The following is a 15,270-nucleotide window of genomic DNA, read 5'->3' as shown; positions in this document are numbered from 1 at the left end:
TTTACTTCAACGGAGCCTGTCCTCAAATTTCTTGACTCCACAGACAAAAGAGCTGACCCAGGTGGCACACGTGGAGGTGTAGGCCAGCTGCCAGGAGCCGTGTGGTCCCGAGGAAGAATAGCCCTTGGCCTCCAGGTTAGGAAAGGCATGTGTATCACAGACTGCTTTTCTATTTCCTGTAATACATATTGACTTAGGGGCATCGCAGTGGGCCTTTCCTGGGGCTGATGTTAATGTCACATTTAATTTGGCCAGAGGTCTTCCTAAGGACTTCATGGGGCATCTCATACTCAAGACAGTTCTGTGACACTTCACTTCTGCAAAGTCTGGTTTTGAGATGATGGAGCCCAAGAACTTCATCTTGATCTCTGAATTCAGAGGAAGTGATAAGCAGTTTGTCCAACTTCTTCAAGAAGCCTGGCTTTATGTAAAGCATGGCTAGTGGGGGATCATCTTAGCCTATGTTTCACAAGCTGAAGGGGACACCCTTGCTTTTATTGCAAGGCAGAAGGAAGTGTCTCGGTGCCCACCCACAAAGGCTATTTCAAATGTTGCTGTACTCGTCAGGTACTTAGTGACAATAGGCTTTGAGTTAGCTATTGTCAGCTTTCCCCTTGACCGAGATTCTATCCTGGCTCACAAGTGAAGGAGGCAGGTGGGAAATGACCAGACACGCAAGATGGCCTTCCATGGAGATACCCCTGCCAGAACTCAAAGGCACACAGGAAGCACCCCTAGGACACCTCCCTGGTGTACAGCTGCCAGAAGGATATTGAATGAAGGGAAAGGTTTGGAACAGCAAAGAGGGGGAGAGATTCTAGTGGGAAGAAAACATGAGCAAAGATTTAGGGATGAGAACCAGGTATGCATGGGGTCAGAGGAGGTGTCCTGGCCAAGAAGAGGTGCAACATGAGGAAGAAACCGGCTCTGGCGATGGATCGGCATGGTCAAGGCGGGTTCCCGGGAGCGTCCAGACTCAGGCTAGCCTTGGACACCCACATCTGGATGTTTCACAGGCACCTGACCTCATAGTCCCCCTAAATCTACTCTTGCATGGATTTCTGGTTCTGGTTGGTGACACCCTTGTCCACTTTGAGGCTTATGCTAGAATCCTCTTAATTTCTTCTATCTCATTCCTGACAGCTGATCAATCATTGATTAACTTGCTGATTTTGCCTCTGAAAGCTGTCTTAAATGCATCCCTACTGCCACTCCCCTGGTTCAGAACTCATTATCTCTTGCTTAGACCATGGCAATGACATCCTAATTGGTCTCTCAGTTTCCATGCATAGCCAATAAAGATTTGGAAGGTGAAAAATGCATGACTGCTGAGGCCGAAAGTATCATGGCCATTCCCTAGTTGGGAGAGTATGCAAGCAACTTGTCTACCATCCACTGAAAACACATGGAAGTTTGCCCCCAGAACCTACGCTGCCCAGAGGAGCAAGAATGATAAACCAGACTCGGTTCTGGATGTGATCCAGCCTGCATTTCCCTTGCAGTTGGGAAAGGGCATGGGGTCTGATGAGTGCCTTCTCCGAAGCTGACTCTAGCAGCAGATGTTCATCTGAGTTTCACTCATTTTCTTCTGCCTTTTTTTCTTGAGCTCTCCCTCCATGAAATTCAAGATTCAGACTCCTAACACCAAGGCAGGAGTGGCCCTGCCCATCCTGTTACTCGGACAGAGTCCCTACAAGGTGGTGGGCGGCACTACTAGGAAGGTCACCAGAAGGACACGCAGACTTCTCGATAAAAGGTTGTTCTTGGAACCAGGTAAGCTCGCATCTTGGGGGAAACCTGCTTTCTTCATTGAATGAACATGCCTCCTGCAAGGCGAGGCTGGCAGCCCAGAAGGAATAAGCTGTGTTAACAACCAGATGCAATTTTGCTCTAAACTTTCTTCCCTGAGAAAATCCTTCTTGCTCTCCCCAGCAACATTCAAAATCAAATCACAAGTGCGTGCCCTTGGGCCCATCTGATCTTTAACAACCTGATTCCATCATCTCCTTCTAACCTGGAGGAGTTTAGGAAATGACTGTAACCCACAGTGGCACGGGGTCAAGTTGACTTATAATCCAGGTGCATGGGGAGCGAAATGGCATATTCATTCAGAGTAAGATGTCTGAGATGGCTTCTCTGCACGCAGAGAGAAGGAGAGGGCTGGAGGCGGTTTGCTGAGTACTGTGGGCCCTTTCCATCCATTTTTGCAGAAGCTGTCTGGAATACTGAAGTTGTGGTGTTCTCCCCAGCCCACTGCATCATTCTGGAGAAGCCTCATTCCCACAGGCCTTCCTGACAGCCTGGTGACATGATAAATGGGATATGGCCCAAAGAGGGTCCATTTCACATTCACTTCTAAAATTTGCACCTGGTTCTTTGGGCAAGAGCAGGGTGGGTGAAGGCGTGTGTGTGTGTGTGTGTGCGCGCACGCGCGCGTGTGTGTGTGTGCACAGCAATGTTGAGGGAGGAAAACTGCCCCAACGACAGTAGTGGAGGGGTCATCAGGAGTGGATAGTAGGCTGCACTATGTCCAGGAGGCTCCTTTGCCTTTTGTAGAGATATACTTACCCCCAAATATAGGTCTAGTCTAAGAATAAGTTCCTTTCTAAGCTCCCTGCAGCACAGCTGAAGAATCAAATGTAAGTTGCTGAATACTCTTGGTGGGAGTAAAAAAGAAACGAAATATATGTCACCCACCTCACCCCAAGGCCCATCAACACATCCACAGGCTAGTTTACCAAGCACATGGGGCCATTATCACTGTACTGAGCACTCCACAGGCTGACTGGTAGGATTTACATTCTGGTTCCCAAGGCCTGGCCTGCCTCCACAGATACTGAGTGAAACAGCCTTTATTCAGGTAGAGCTACCTCCTAATTCTGCCTGGGTCACCTTTTAACTGGGATCTTGAGCAAGCCATTTTTCCTCTCTGGATCTCAACTTTTCCATCTTTAGAACGGGATGAATAACAGTCTCCTCACACTGAGGATGAGAGCATTAAATCAAGGGATGCATTTGAAGAGCCTAGCAGGTGCACACAGTGCTGCTCGGTATAGCAGTTTCCTTGTGTAGCACCTCCACCAGCTTTCCTTCTTTGCTCCCAGTGGCTCCGTTCCTGTGACATCGCCCCACAGAGGCAGTGGGTCCTCTCCCTCACACTGGGACAACTTCACTTGGGTCACCTCTGCCTCCACCCTAGCTCTTCTTCTCTGGTGCGGGCAGCCCAGGCTGGCTTTATTGGCATACCACCTGAGCTGTCGTATGTGTCCCGTGCTTGGCATGGGTCCCTGGCTTGGTTTAATGCTTTTCTGTTGCAGCCTTAAAATTCTTACTAGTTTGTGAACAAAGTCCCACATCACTTGGACTGGGCTCTGCAAATTATATAGCTGGTCCATCGTGGAGGAAATGGACTTCTCTCCAAGTGATAAGACATGACCCTTTGCATTGGTCCCTGATCAGGTGCCTCTTTCAAACCAACACAGTGGAAGGGAGCCCATGCTTCTTCAGGCTCCACGGTAGGTTCTCTTAAGTGCATTGTGTCGTTAATATCTCTTTCCCTGATGAAGAGAGGAGGCTTTGTCACTTGCCTTGCTCACAGCCACATAGTTGGTAAATGGTGGGATCCGGTCAGCTGTGCCTGGTGCCAGACCTATGCCATCTGACCTTTTAATCATAATAAGTAAACTTAATAATCATCCAGGAGGTACATATGCCAATGCGGTTGGCAGGGGCTAATTCTTTCATAATATAAGCTATGATTTGTATATATCATTTCAAAGCAATTAAATTAAAAAAAAATCCTCACAGGGAAAAACCCACCACATAATTTCTGAAGGGATCTCTCAGAGTAGGTCTCCCGGTCGCAGCCCTTGCCGATGTAATTGGTCTGTAGCTCCGTGGTGATCTGGATGGAGGACACGGCCCCATCGCACGTCTCCAGGTGGATGCTGGGGAAAAGTGGCACACTCCCCGAGCCAGGCTGATACTCAATCCTCTTGGTCCAGTCTGAATAAACAAGGAACAGATTAAAGTCAATCGGGTATGGCCAGTTCTGCCGGAACACTTGTTTTTGAAAATGTGAATTTGTTCCAACGCAGTTGACATATCAGGTGATGATTTGAGGATAATGGGAATTTCACATTTGCTTACGCAAACTTTTCTACCTGAGAAACACTAGGCAAATGCAGAAAGTGGCAGCCAGCCGAGCCAGGCAGGGCAGGAATGTGCAAAACACGCATGTGGACACACTTCAAACACCTCTTAGCGCTGCAGTCCACTGTGTGTTATGAGTCACAGCCACCTGCACCGGCAGTTACAACTTTCCATTCCATCCAGACAGCCTTGTGTTGGCCCCTTCACAGTACAGCCCTAGCTGCCGCCCTTCCCGTCCTCTCTACAAACACCAGGTGTCTTCAAGGGAAAGTGTCATATTTTTTGTAGTACTTGCATATTTCTGAACCCTTTAACATGTGTAAAACTGTGCTAATATTTTTTTCTTCCTGTCCTTTTTATGTGTCACTGATGACAGTTTTGAGTGTTATGTCTCTCACTCCATGTTCCCTATTTTGTCTGGTGGGGTGATATTTAGGAATGCTTTTGTCTTTGTCACAAAACAAGAGAGCACAGTAGTTCAGGATTACTTGGGGTCATGAGGTGAGGAGCAAGGATTCTTTCCCAAGCATTCAGGACCATGGCTCACTTAGGGAGGGCTGATGGTCTTATGACTTTGTTTTAGTGGAAAGGTAATTTGGAGATGATAAAGTTTTGGAGAGGGACAAAACCACAATCAAAATGGCGCCACAGAAAATAGAGCAATCAATGAAAATAAACACCAAGAGAGAGTGTACACATGAATTGACCGGAACAACAATAGCAGCAATTGAAAGTCAGAGCAGATTCCAGGCAAAGCTCACAGTGACTGATAACAGTGGTTGCTGACAACGGTGAGTGTACCGCGCTCTGTGAGGATGCATGTCTGAGAGGTTTGTGCAACCCTAAGCCAGGCTTGAGGGTAGAATCAAGGAATGTGACCTGTGGATACTATTGGTTTATGAATTCCAAATGTTTGTCACATAAAACTTTGCTAGAAGGTATCCTTTTCCTGAAGCAGAAATAAAAAGCTATGAAATTGCCTGCTCTCACCTGTGAGAAACTGAGAAAGCCTGGCATTAATGGGTCAGTATTCTTCACAAGCGCCCAGTGGGCCACTGGCTGCCATCTTGAGGAATTCCGGGGGGCGGAGGGCAGATCCCCTTGTTCACTGAGCAACTATTTGTTCAGGGTCGCCACATCCTAGGCTCTGTTTGGAGCATCAAGGATGCAGCAGTGAAGGAGTCAGGAAAGGTCCCTGCCTTGTGGAGCTGGGGTGGGGGGAGGCCCGTGCTGTCCTATCTGAGAGGGTGAGTGTATAAAAGGAAAAGCTGTGACAGGGAGAGCCTCTTTAGTTGGAGAGAGTCCTGTCTGAGCCAAGGTCTGAATGTCAAGGATGAATGTATGTGGGAAGACTCAGAGAAGCAGGTTTGAAGCAGATGCCCCAGTGATCTCAGCTTGACTCTGTCTGGTCAGAAAGTTCTGGGACAGGTTAATGAAAGTCTCCAAGCCTCAGGCACCTCATCAATAAAATAGGACACAGTCACTGCATGGACCTAAAGTGCAGACTTGGAGTGAGGACTGAGGTCCTCAGGTGTGCGTGGCATGCAGGAAAGGAAGGAGGTGTTCAGTCCAAAGGGACCAGTGTCCCCTGCATTTCATTCCAGATAACCATGGAATCTGGGTTTAGGTCTGAAGCCGCTCTTTCAGGGATTTTCTCAGAGTGTGCCATGAGTAGAGACTGCACACACGGTTGTGAGGTTGGTCTCCAGGAACTTACCATGGGAGGATATTTGGATGGAAGTGACTACACGTGGAAGAGAATGTACCTAATTGCAGGCTTCTCCTCATAGCCCCCAGGAGCTGTGTCTGGACTAGCCCATCACCTTCTGTAGGATGAGATCATGGAGTTGCTCTGAGCCGCGCTCCAGAGGCCCCAAGTTCAATTAAGATGAGCCACTGAGGACAGGAGGACATGTCCTGTCAGGTGCATCTGAAGGTCACATAGCTGTAAGAAGCAGCCCACACCTGACCAGCCTTGTGTCTTAGGTACAATGCTTCATGCCTCTGTGCCCCTGATCTTGCTGTTTCTTCTGTACAGAGGTTTCTTTCTGTCCCCTTCTGTCCTGTTAACTCCATGCAACCTTTCTGAAGTTCTCTAGTGTGGGTAGATCCACTCCTCTACTCCACAGCACCCTCAGCCTTCAACATAGCATTAGACTCCAAGCTTCATAGTTCCTCTGAATGCCCCTCATGCTCTGTGCCCAGTGCCTGGCACAGAGTAGACGCTCACTCAATATTGGTAGAAAGTGTGAATGAATCCTACAGGATTCAGTTGTGTGCTTACCTCCCTCAGCACTTGGCAGTTCCTTAAAGGCAGGGATTGTGATGTTTGTTTCTGATCCCTCTCCACTGAAGTCACAGTAGATCTGGGGAGCCTCAGACACCTCACCTTGACTGCTGCCATGGCAGCCTTTCTTGAGCCACAGAAAGAACTTGTAGCCTATTTGCACCTTCTCCAGTTGGCCCTATTGGCTCCTGTTGGCCCCGACCTTCAGTCCTGAAGAACCACCCAGCATGACAGCAGCCCGTAACATGTTGGGTTCGTTTTGTTCTCAGCCAGGCAGCTGGTCTAGAACTGATGACAGAGGGGTCTGCCTCCCGATAACGAGAAATGGCATCAAGGAGGAGACCCTTTGCCTTTCCCTGCCTCACCCTTCTTTCCTTGGATCCTCCCTTTCTTTAGAGATGCAGCTAGAAAGATGGAGAACGTGGTTTTGGATAGTGGGCCATGGTGTGAGCCTCATGGACCAGTTCTTGATGTTCTGCTACTTCTGCTGGTGTAAGCCCCTCCCACATCGCCTCCTTCTGGAAGCCTCTTCATTGGAGAAGCCTAAGACATCCGTGGTATTGATTCCTTTTACTCTGTGGGGGCTGCAGGTATCTACATATTTTGGTGGTTACCTTTAATGAGACATTCTACCTCAAGTCCTTTTTAGAAGGAGTGAAAATAAAGAAGCAAATAAAGAATGAAGGGAAGGTAAGTGGAGGCACAGGCCGAGTAGGGGGTTTATTCCTCTCCCCACCCCCTGGCAGGGGTGAAATTTCCTCTGCAGAAAGAAATCAGGTATGAAAGAGTGTTGGGAACATCACATCTGCAGCAGCTTTGGTGACCTCATGAGGCTTGCTTTTGAGGGTTTACGAGGAGCAGGCAAAATTGCAACCACAGTAAAAGAAATCGATGAAGCTTTCTGAGCATAGTGTCCTTGAGAGAGTGGGAAGCTCACACAAACATCTTTCATTTTCCAAGAAGGAATTGAGGATGAGGATTGAGAGAGCAAAAGTCAAGTCATCAAATTCAGCCTCTGTCACATGAAATGTCTATTCATCCTCATTTCCTGGATGGTTAAGACTATGACCTCCAAATTCAGTGTGCCTGAGTTCAAACCCTACCCCTACTACTTCCTGCAAAACATTTATCCTTTCTGAGCCTCAGTGTCCTCTTACATAAAAGTGGTGCCTACTACCCAGGATTTAGGAGGGATTAAATGCAGACTCGTTTTTGCACCAAACACAAGGGTTATGTTCAGTAGATATATTATTGTTAAATTATCATTTATTCAGTAGCACTTATTGCAGGAAATAGAAGGACATACAATTACTAAGTACCTACAAGGTGCTAAGCACTTCTACATGTATTCTTTTGTTTGGTTCTCCCAGCAACCCAGTGATTATTATCTTCATTGTGCAGATGAGAAAGCCATGGTTGACAGCTGGCATGGCTTGCCCAAGGCCATGCAGCTCTTTTGCATAGCTCTGCCATGATTCTGAGGATTTGTCAGGATGGAGAACAAGTGTAATTTTTACAGATTCATTTTTGAATGTTCAATTTATACTGAGATATATATATATATATATCTGTATCTATATAAAGTGATGTATATTATATATATAATTTATACATTATATAAAGTGATACTCTCCGATGTTGGCAAAATCAAGGAGTGTTGTCAGTTTCCTCACTGCTTGACCTTGAGGGCAGCTTATGTGGGCAGAGAAGTTGCTTTGACCTTGAGGACTGAAGAGGATAGCACTTGAATTTCATCTTCCCTAAATGTGGGTCATGTGACCTCTGAAAGTTGAGCAAGTCATCTCTGAGCCTCCACTGCCTTACCTGAAGATTCCAGTTAGTTACACCTTCTCATGGGCTTATTATGAGCATTTAAGGCTAAAGGTCCAGCACAGTTGAAGCCCTTAGCCTTAAATTGTGAGTTGGAGACTCACAATAGAAATGTGTCGCTCTCCAACAGACATATGAAACAATGCTCAGCATCCCTCCTCATCAGGGAAATACAAATCAAAACCACACTATCACCTCACACCAGTCAGAGTGGCTAAAATGAGCAAATCAGAGGACTCTAGATGCTGGTGAGGATGTGGAGAAATGGGCCCCCTCCTACGCTGTTGGTGGGAATGTAAACTGGTGCAGCCCCTCTGGAAAACGGTGTGGAGGTTCCTCAAAAAATTACCACTAGAACTCCCTTATGACCCAGAAATAGCACTGCTAGGAATTTACCCAAGGGATACAGGAGTGCTGATGCATAGGGGCACATGGACCTCAATGTTCATAGCAGCACTCTCAACAATAGCCAAAACATGGAAAGAGCCTAAGTGTCCATCAGCTGACGAATGGATCAAGATGTGGTTTATGTATACAATGGAATACTACATGGCAATAAGAAAGAATGAAATCTGGCCTTCTGTAGCAACATGGATGGAACTTGAGGGTGTTATGCTGAGCGAAATAAGTCAGGCAGAGAAGGACAGCTACCATCTGCACATATAGGAGGATTAGGAGGAACTTAACGGAGGACCGTGGGGGAGAAGAAGGGGAAAAATAGTGGGGGAGAGGGAGGGAGGCAAACCATGAGAGACTTTGAATGCTGAGAACTGAGGGCTGATGACAGTTGGGGGGGAGCGGAAGAGGGGTGATGGGCATGGAGGAGGGCACTTGTTGGGATGAGCACTGGGTGTTATATGGAAGCCAACTTGACAATAAACTATTTAAAAAAAAAAAAAAGAAATGTGTCACTCTCTGGTTTATAAACTTCCCAAACTTCTCTGAGCTGTCTTGCTTGGAAACAAAATCTTTCCAGTTTGTAAAGGACCTGGAGACTAGTTTATGAATTTTGGTTCAATTTTTTTCTTAAGTGAAGAGAAAGGAAGCAGACTACCTCTTGTTTTGATAAATCAGGCTCAATTACCTCATAAGTATTCCTGGAAAAGCTAACAGTAGAATACCTTTAGGAATTAAACTCCTTCCTCGTGGATTAAGGTTTAGAAACAGAATGATTTTTATTATAACTCCTACTAAATTTGGGGAACACATGTTTTTTATTAGGAGAATATTAACCACTTGGAACTCTCGTATTAGATACCTAGAGGTGGAGAAAAGCTAATCTGAGACTTATGGACAGCACAGGCATTGGGGGTTCTTGTAATCCAAGACATTCAGAATTGTTCCACGTCTGTACTCAGAAGTGACACTGAAGGAAAGATACAGGTGTGTCAAAACTCTCTTCCTTCCTTACCTGTGTGTGCTCACTAGCCTGCAGCTTTTCCTGGTCTCAGCTGAAAAAGCATCAGGTTTTCTAGGAGATTGCTGGATTTATGCAAGGTGAGTGGCTAGATGTGAGGGTGCTGCAGAGTGGGAGGGCAGGGAGGATCCCCCCCACCCCACAGGATTGTTCAGGCAGCTGACATTCTAACTGCTCTCTGCAGGCATCAGCCATCTGGAGTCTTTGAAGACTTTCTCCAAGAGATGGTTGACTTTGACTTGGGCACCAAGGGACTTTGTTTTCTACCAGGAGAAGCTAGGGAGGTAGTTTCGCTCAGCACCAAGCACCTCTATCTCCATGACCATCCAGTGCATCTGAGTCCGGGGTGGGTCAGGAGTAGAGAGGGGCTGGAAAGGAAAGTTGAGGTCAGATGATGAGGGTAAGAGTTTTGGGTTTTACCTTAAAGCTAGTGAAGAGGCTTAAATGAATGTTTAGGGAGGACATAAAGTATCCAGATTCTGCTTTGTAAAGGTCATTTGGCAGCTGGATGGGGTCTGGTGTTTATTTTCAGAATATTAGAACACTCTTGATTGCCACCTCTTAATCAATCCATGGAGAGGGTCACCTCTGACAAGGTCACACAGTGAGGAGTTAACTTAAATTCAGGTAGGTTCAGTTCAGTTAAATTCAAGACTGGTAACCCTGCAGCTGGACAGACTCTCGTGTGAACCCTGGCTCTGCTGCTTCTTGGCTGTGTAGCCTTGAGTAAATCACTGAACCTCTCTGAGTCTCATTTTGCTTCTGTAGAATGAAGAGAACCCCCTGGAAGGTTGCTTTGAGAATTGGAGGAAAGGTATGAAAAGCACCAGGCACAGACAGCGACTGTTATTACTACTACTGTTGTTTATGTATCATTCTTATCATTTTTCAGATGTCAGGTCTTTACTGAGCACCTACTGTGTGCCAGGAATAGCCCTAGACATGGGAGGCCGAGAAGTAGGACCCACAGCCCTAACTGGATGGAGCTTACAGTGAAGGCAGCAGCCATAGACAGCAGCAAGATTCTAGGCAGACAGATGAACAAAGAACTGGCCCCAGGGACAGAGCAAAAGAAGTAAATTAAGCTGAGTAGGGTGATCAATGGAGCTTCCCTGGAGGAAGTGACCTGGGCATTTGTTTTAAAGATTTTTTAAAAATTTTTATTTATTTCTAGGAGAGAGAGAGAGACAGAGTGAGCAGGGGAGGGTCAGAGAGAGAGGGAGACACAGACTCTGATATAGGCTCCAGGCTCTGAGCTGGCAGTCAGCACAGAGCCCGACACAGGGCTCGAACCCACGAACCGCGAGATCATGACCTAAGCGAAAGTTGGACACTTAACCGACTAAGCCACCCAGGCGCCCCTGGGCATTTGTTTTAATATAGGTTTTATTTATTTAAGTATGGTAAGGCCAACAGATCAGGATGCTGTTCCATTGAACAGACTGTTACACTCACAGATCCAAGGAGCGGAGCTATGCCATGTCACTGGGGGCATGGGGAGAAGCAATGCAGTCAGTCAGGAGGCAGAGGAGAGGGAAAACTGTGGGCAGGAGACTTTATTGTGGCTTCCAAGGGAATGAACAGGCAAAGCATGATAACCAGGTTTAGGATTGCCAAAAATGCTAATTTATGTAATTTCAGCAGCCTCTGGTGTATAAGGGCTGTCCCTTGTCTGGTACTGGCCCTGGGGTGGTCAGGGAAGATGGATGGTGGCACAGGGTATGAGAGCCCAATAAAGAGGGTGATGGGGGAGGTGTGGGTTCTGGATTGGTTGGTCTGATTTTGAAAAGCAAAAGGGCAAGTTGTTTCCTATCTCTAGAAATTTGCTAGCCCTAGGAGGAGCTTGACGGAGGAACAAGGGGGAGAAGAAGGGCGGAAATGGTGGGGGAAAGGGAGAGAGGCAAACCATGAGAGACTCTTGAATGCTGACAAAAACTGAGGACTGATGGATGTGGGGGGAGGGGGGGATGGGCATGGAGGAGGGCACTTGTGGGGATGAGCACTGAGTGTTATGTGGAAACTAATTTGACAATAAACTATTAAAAAAAAAAAAAAGAAATTGGCTAGCCCTGAGGGGGGTCTCTCCAGGGTCAGCAGGGCCTCAGTTGTTGAAACATCAAAAAATAGACAATAAAGGCATGGTTAATACAGAACTGCTGAAAGAGGGGATGCCAGAAGGACTAGAATCCCAGAAGGACTATGGCCTCTGGGCTTCTCGAGGCCAAGGGGGGCTATTTAGATGGAAAATGATGTCAACAGTATCCCCACCCCAATCTACCACTCAGCAGCCTAGCACGACTCAGAAGGGTCAGATTTGTGTGAGGCAGGGGTTGTCCTCCAGGGGGCGTGATGCCACATGGGCCAGAACTTTGGGGTCAGACTGAGCGCTGAGCCTGGCAAGGATATTCTGTAGTGTAGGTAATAATGATTCTTCCAAGGTCTTTGTAAAATGGTAACAAGAGCTGACTTCTGAGACTTCCTTTCTCTCTCTTCTCCCCACACAGCTGCTGGGGGTGAGTTCTTCAGGGCCCAAGCCTGACTGTGGGCGGGGCTGTGATGACACTTAGACAACAGAGTGTTAGACCCTCCTCTGTTTACCAGCTATTGCACTTTGGGCAAGATACTCTCAATTTCCTCAAGTAAAATAGGGAAGATTACAACCACATCTCACGGGGATATTGTGAAGATTAAGTGAGACTGTACACGTGGGAGAGCCAGGACTTGGGCCAGGCCCACCTGACTCCAAAGCCAAACCCCAGAAAGAATTCCTTGCTTTTCTGAATTATTTTTCTTTTTACATTTCTTCAACTGCTGCTATAGGTCTGTGACTGTGGGGTGGGACATTCATCTGGAAGGAGACAGGAGGAGGTGAGGAATCAGTGAGGCTGGACATCCAATCCTGGCTCTAAGACCAGCTTCGTGCTGAGAAGGGACTTGTACTTGCTCTATTTTTTAAAAATTTTTGTAAGTTTATTTATTTATTTAGAAAGAGAAGCAGAGAGAGAGCAGGGGAGGGGCAGAGAGAGAGGGAGAGAGGGAATCCCAAGCAGGCTCTGCACAGTCAGCCTGAAGCCCAATGTGGGGCTCGAACTCATGAACCATGAGACAATGACCTGAACTGAAACCAAGAGCCAGATGCTCAACCAACTGAGCCACCTATGTGCCCTGCCTTGTACTTGCTTAATGCTCTTCTGTCCCTGTCTTGAAATTCTAAGTACTTTTAAACCAAGAGGCCCTCCATTTTCATTTTGATCTGGGACCCCCAAATTATGTAACTGGTCCTGCCTTTCAGCTGAGTAACTTTGGACATGCTCTTTAACCTTTCAGAGCCTCAGTTTCTTCATCTGCAGAATGGGGATCATTATCATCTACCCCCAAAGGAGGAACCTGGGCCTTGGGATCAGACCCAGGTGTGAATCCTGGCTCTTCCACTTGGTACCATGTATGGTGGGCCAGTCACCTCCCTCTCTGCTGAGCAGGCAGACGCCGGTGACACTCTCACCTATTGCAGAGCTCATGATAGGGTTTATGTCAGATAATAAATGCAAACCACTTAGCCCTGTGCCCGGCATATAATAGTCCCCTACTCAATTTAACAGACGTTAAATTATGTGGCTATCTCTTCTCCAATTAAAAACAATTACACACAGGCACAATTTAAAAAGAAACAAAAACACAAACTCTCTGAACTCAATTACAAATACAAGGAATCCTCTCTCTTCCTTTATTACTGACCCCTTTCCATTTACTATATTTTACTTTCACAAAGTCAGAGCGTTTTATTACCTTTTAATTCTTACTAAAAAGAGGTATCTTAATTAACTATAAAGAGAGAATAAGGGAGGGGGAAAACAGCCCTGTGCCATTCCATATCCTGGGTTAAACCTCAAGGTTTTCCCTCTGCCTGGATGTTCGATTCTTGCCGTCTTGTTCTGGTCCTCCTCCACCTCCAGGCCTCAATGCACCCATGACTTGTAAAGGAGGCCTTCTCTGCCTCACGTTGATGACCAGCACCCCACTCCCACATAACCTCTGCCTGTCCTCCCCTCTGGAGAATTATTTACTTATTTGCTTCTGGTCCATTCCTGCTATGGAGAATAACCTATACATCACCGTGCAGCACCCAGCCCATTTGAGGTGCTCGGTAGTCTGTGATTAGGTGTATGGAAACCAGCGCGCACGCGCACACACACACACACACACACACACACACACTCCAATTTCAGCTGTCAGAGGTGAGGAAGGCAATCATCTGGATTCAGGGAACCTTTGCTGTTGCCCATAGGGGACTGCACACCTTGCCTATCACCCACCCAGCCCCTAGCCAGCCACCAAATGACAGACTGCCAGGCAATAAAATGGGAAAAATTCAAGACATGGCTGCCGTGTGTATGGGTGTGTCCTCGTGTGTGCCTGCACGTGAATGTCTGAATGTGAGTGTGTGCGGGCAAGTGTATACAATGATGAGGCTGAATTTACATATGGCTCCAGTTCTGGAAAATGTCATGTATTTTTGCACCCCTTTTAGTACCTCCCTCACCCCTGAGACATCGCAATAAATGCCAAATGAAACAGAAATCTGTCCTCAAATTGTGTCCTGCCCATGAAGTGCTCTCTGGTTTCTTGATGGCAGAGGGGCTTTACTTGTGTCTCAAATTCATACCGTGTCTCATTGGCCTGAGAAAACCCTCACATCTCCACCAGAGTGATTTGAGAGTCATGCACATAGGCAGACACTTGCAGACCCTATTCTGGGAGCACCTGGCAAACTGCAGACAGCTTTCTGCCCAACAGCTTCTCGCTGCAGCCAGCGGCTTCTATCATACCCTCTTCCCAGCCTGTCACTGTCAACCAGGAGAAACCCGGCCATTAGGCAAGGACCGTGGAAGGAGGCTTGCTGAGCAGACTAAATTGGAAAGATGATCCAAACCATTTCAGATTTTGTGGAGGTGAGGGCAAGGACATTTTGCCAGAACAATGCTACTGTGGTCTGCAGACTGGTATGGTCCCTGAACGTCATTATGTCTGTGACAAGCTCAGTAGAGAAACTGACAGTAAGCATTTAGAAGCTTTTATAGTAATTCAGCAGCCTCAGTTTATGTTTCTTAAATCTAATAAAAATAAAAATAAAAATTTGGGTTTATATTTTGAATGGCTTTGCTGTTTCTTTTCCCCAGAAATTAGATTCTATTATATTTTTATAAAATTCTGGTCCATGACTGACTGGGGGGGAAAAAACTCTGGTCCTTCACCACAGATGATTTAAGAAGCATGGCTCTAGATAATACCCGATCATAACAATTTCCTAAAGCTTACTTCCAAAGGCTTCATAGCTAGAAGGTAGTACTTCAGAGCATTGTAATATTTTACCCTCCACATGCAAAGGGTCATTAAGGCTTCCTGCTTCTGAATTTTAGATGGCTACCAAGATCAAGGTCTCTCCACTCTAGTTTAAGGCCATCATGTCTCTCCTCCCAGACCAATCACTATGACAATTTGCTATTTCACTCTCCAATCTACACTGGTCTTTGTCTTTCTAATCTACACTGGTCACCACTGCCCAACTGCAATACATCCAGTTCCT

At 46.7% G+C, this 15,270-nt stretch overlaps 1 protein-coding gene across 1 annotated transcript in view; it reads right to left on the bottom strand.

Moving 5' to 3' along the window:
* CLSTN2 (calsyntenin 2) overlaps positions 1-15,270 on the bottom strand; it is a 395,679-nt gene that overhangs the window by 109,767 nt on the left and 270,642 nt on the right. Inside the window, exon 6 of the mRNA XM_077756665.1 lies at positions 3,820-4,005. Within this exon, the coding sequence (XP_077612791.1) occupies positions 3,820-4,005 (186 nt within the window). The remainder of the gene's footprint in view (positions 1-3,819; positions 4,006-15,270) is intronic.

The sequence above is a fragment of the Crocuta crocuta genome, unplaced genomic scaffold, assembly GCF_008692635.1.
Source record: "Crocuta crocuta isolate KB4526 unplaced genomic scaffold, BGI_CrCroc_1.0 scaffold337, whole genome shotgun sequence".
Lineage (NCBI taxonomy): Eukaryota > Metazoa > Chordata > Mammalia > Carnivora > Hyaenidae > Crocuta > Crocuta crocuta.
Note: the sequence above shows the minus strand (reverse complement) of the source record. Positions and strands in the feature narration are given on the sequence as shown.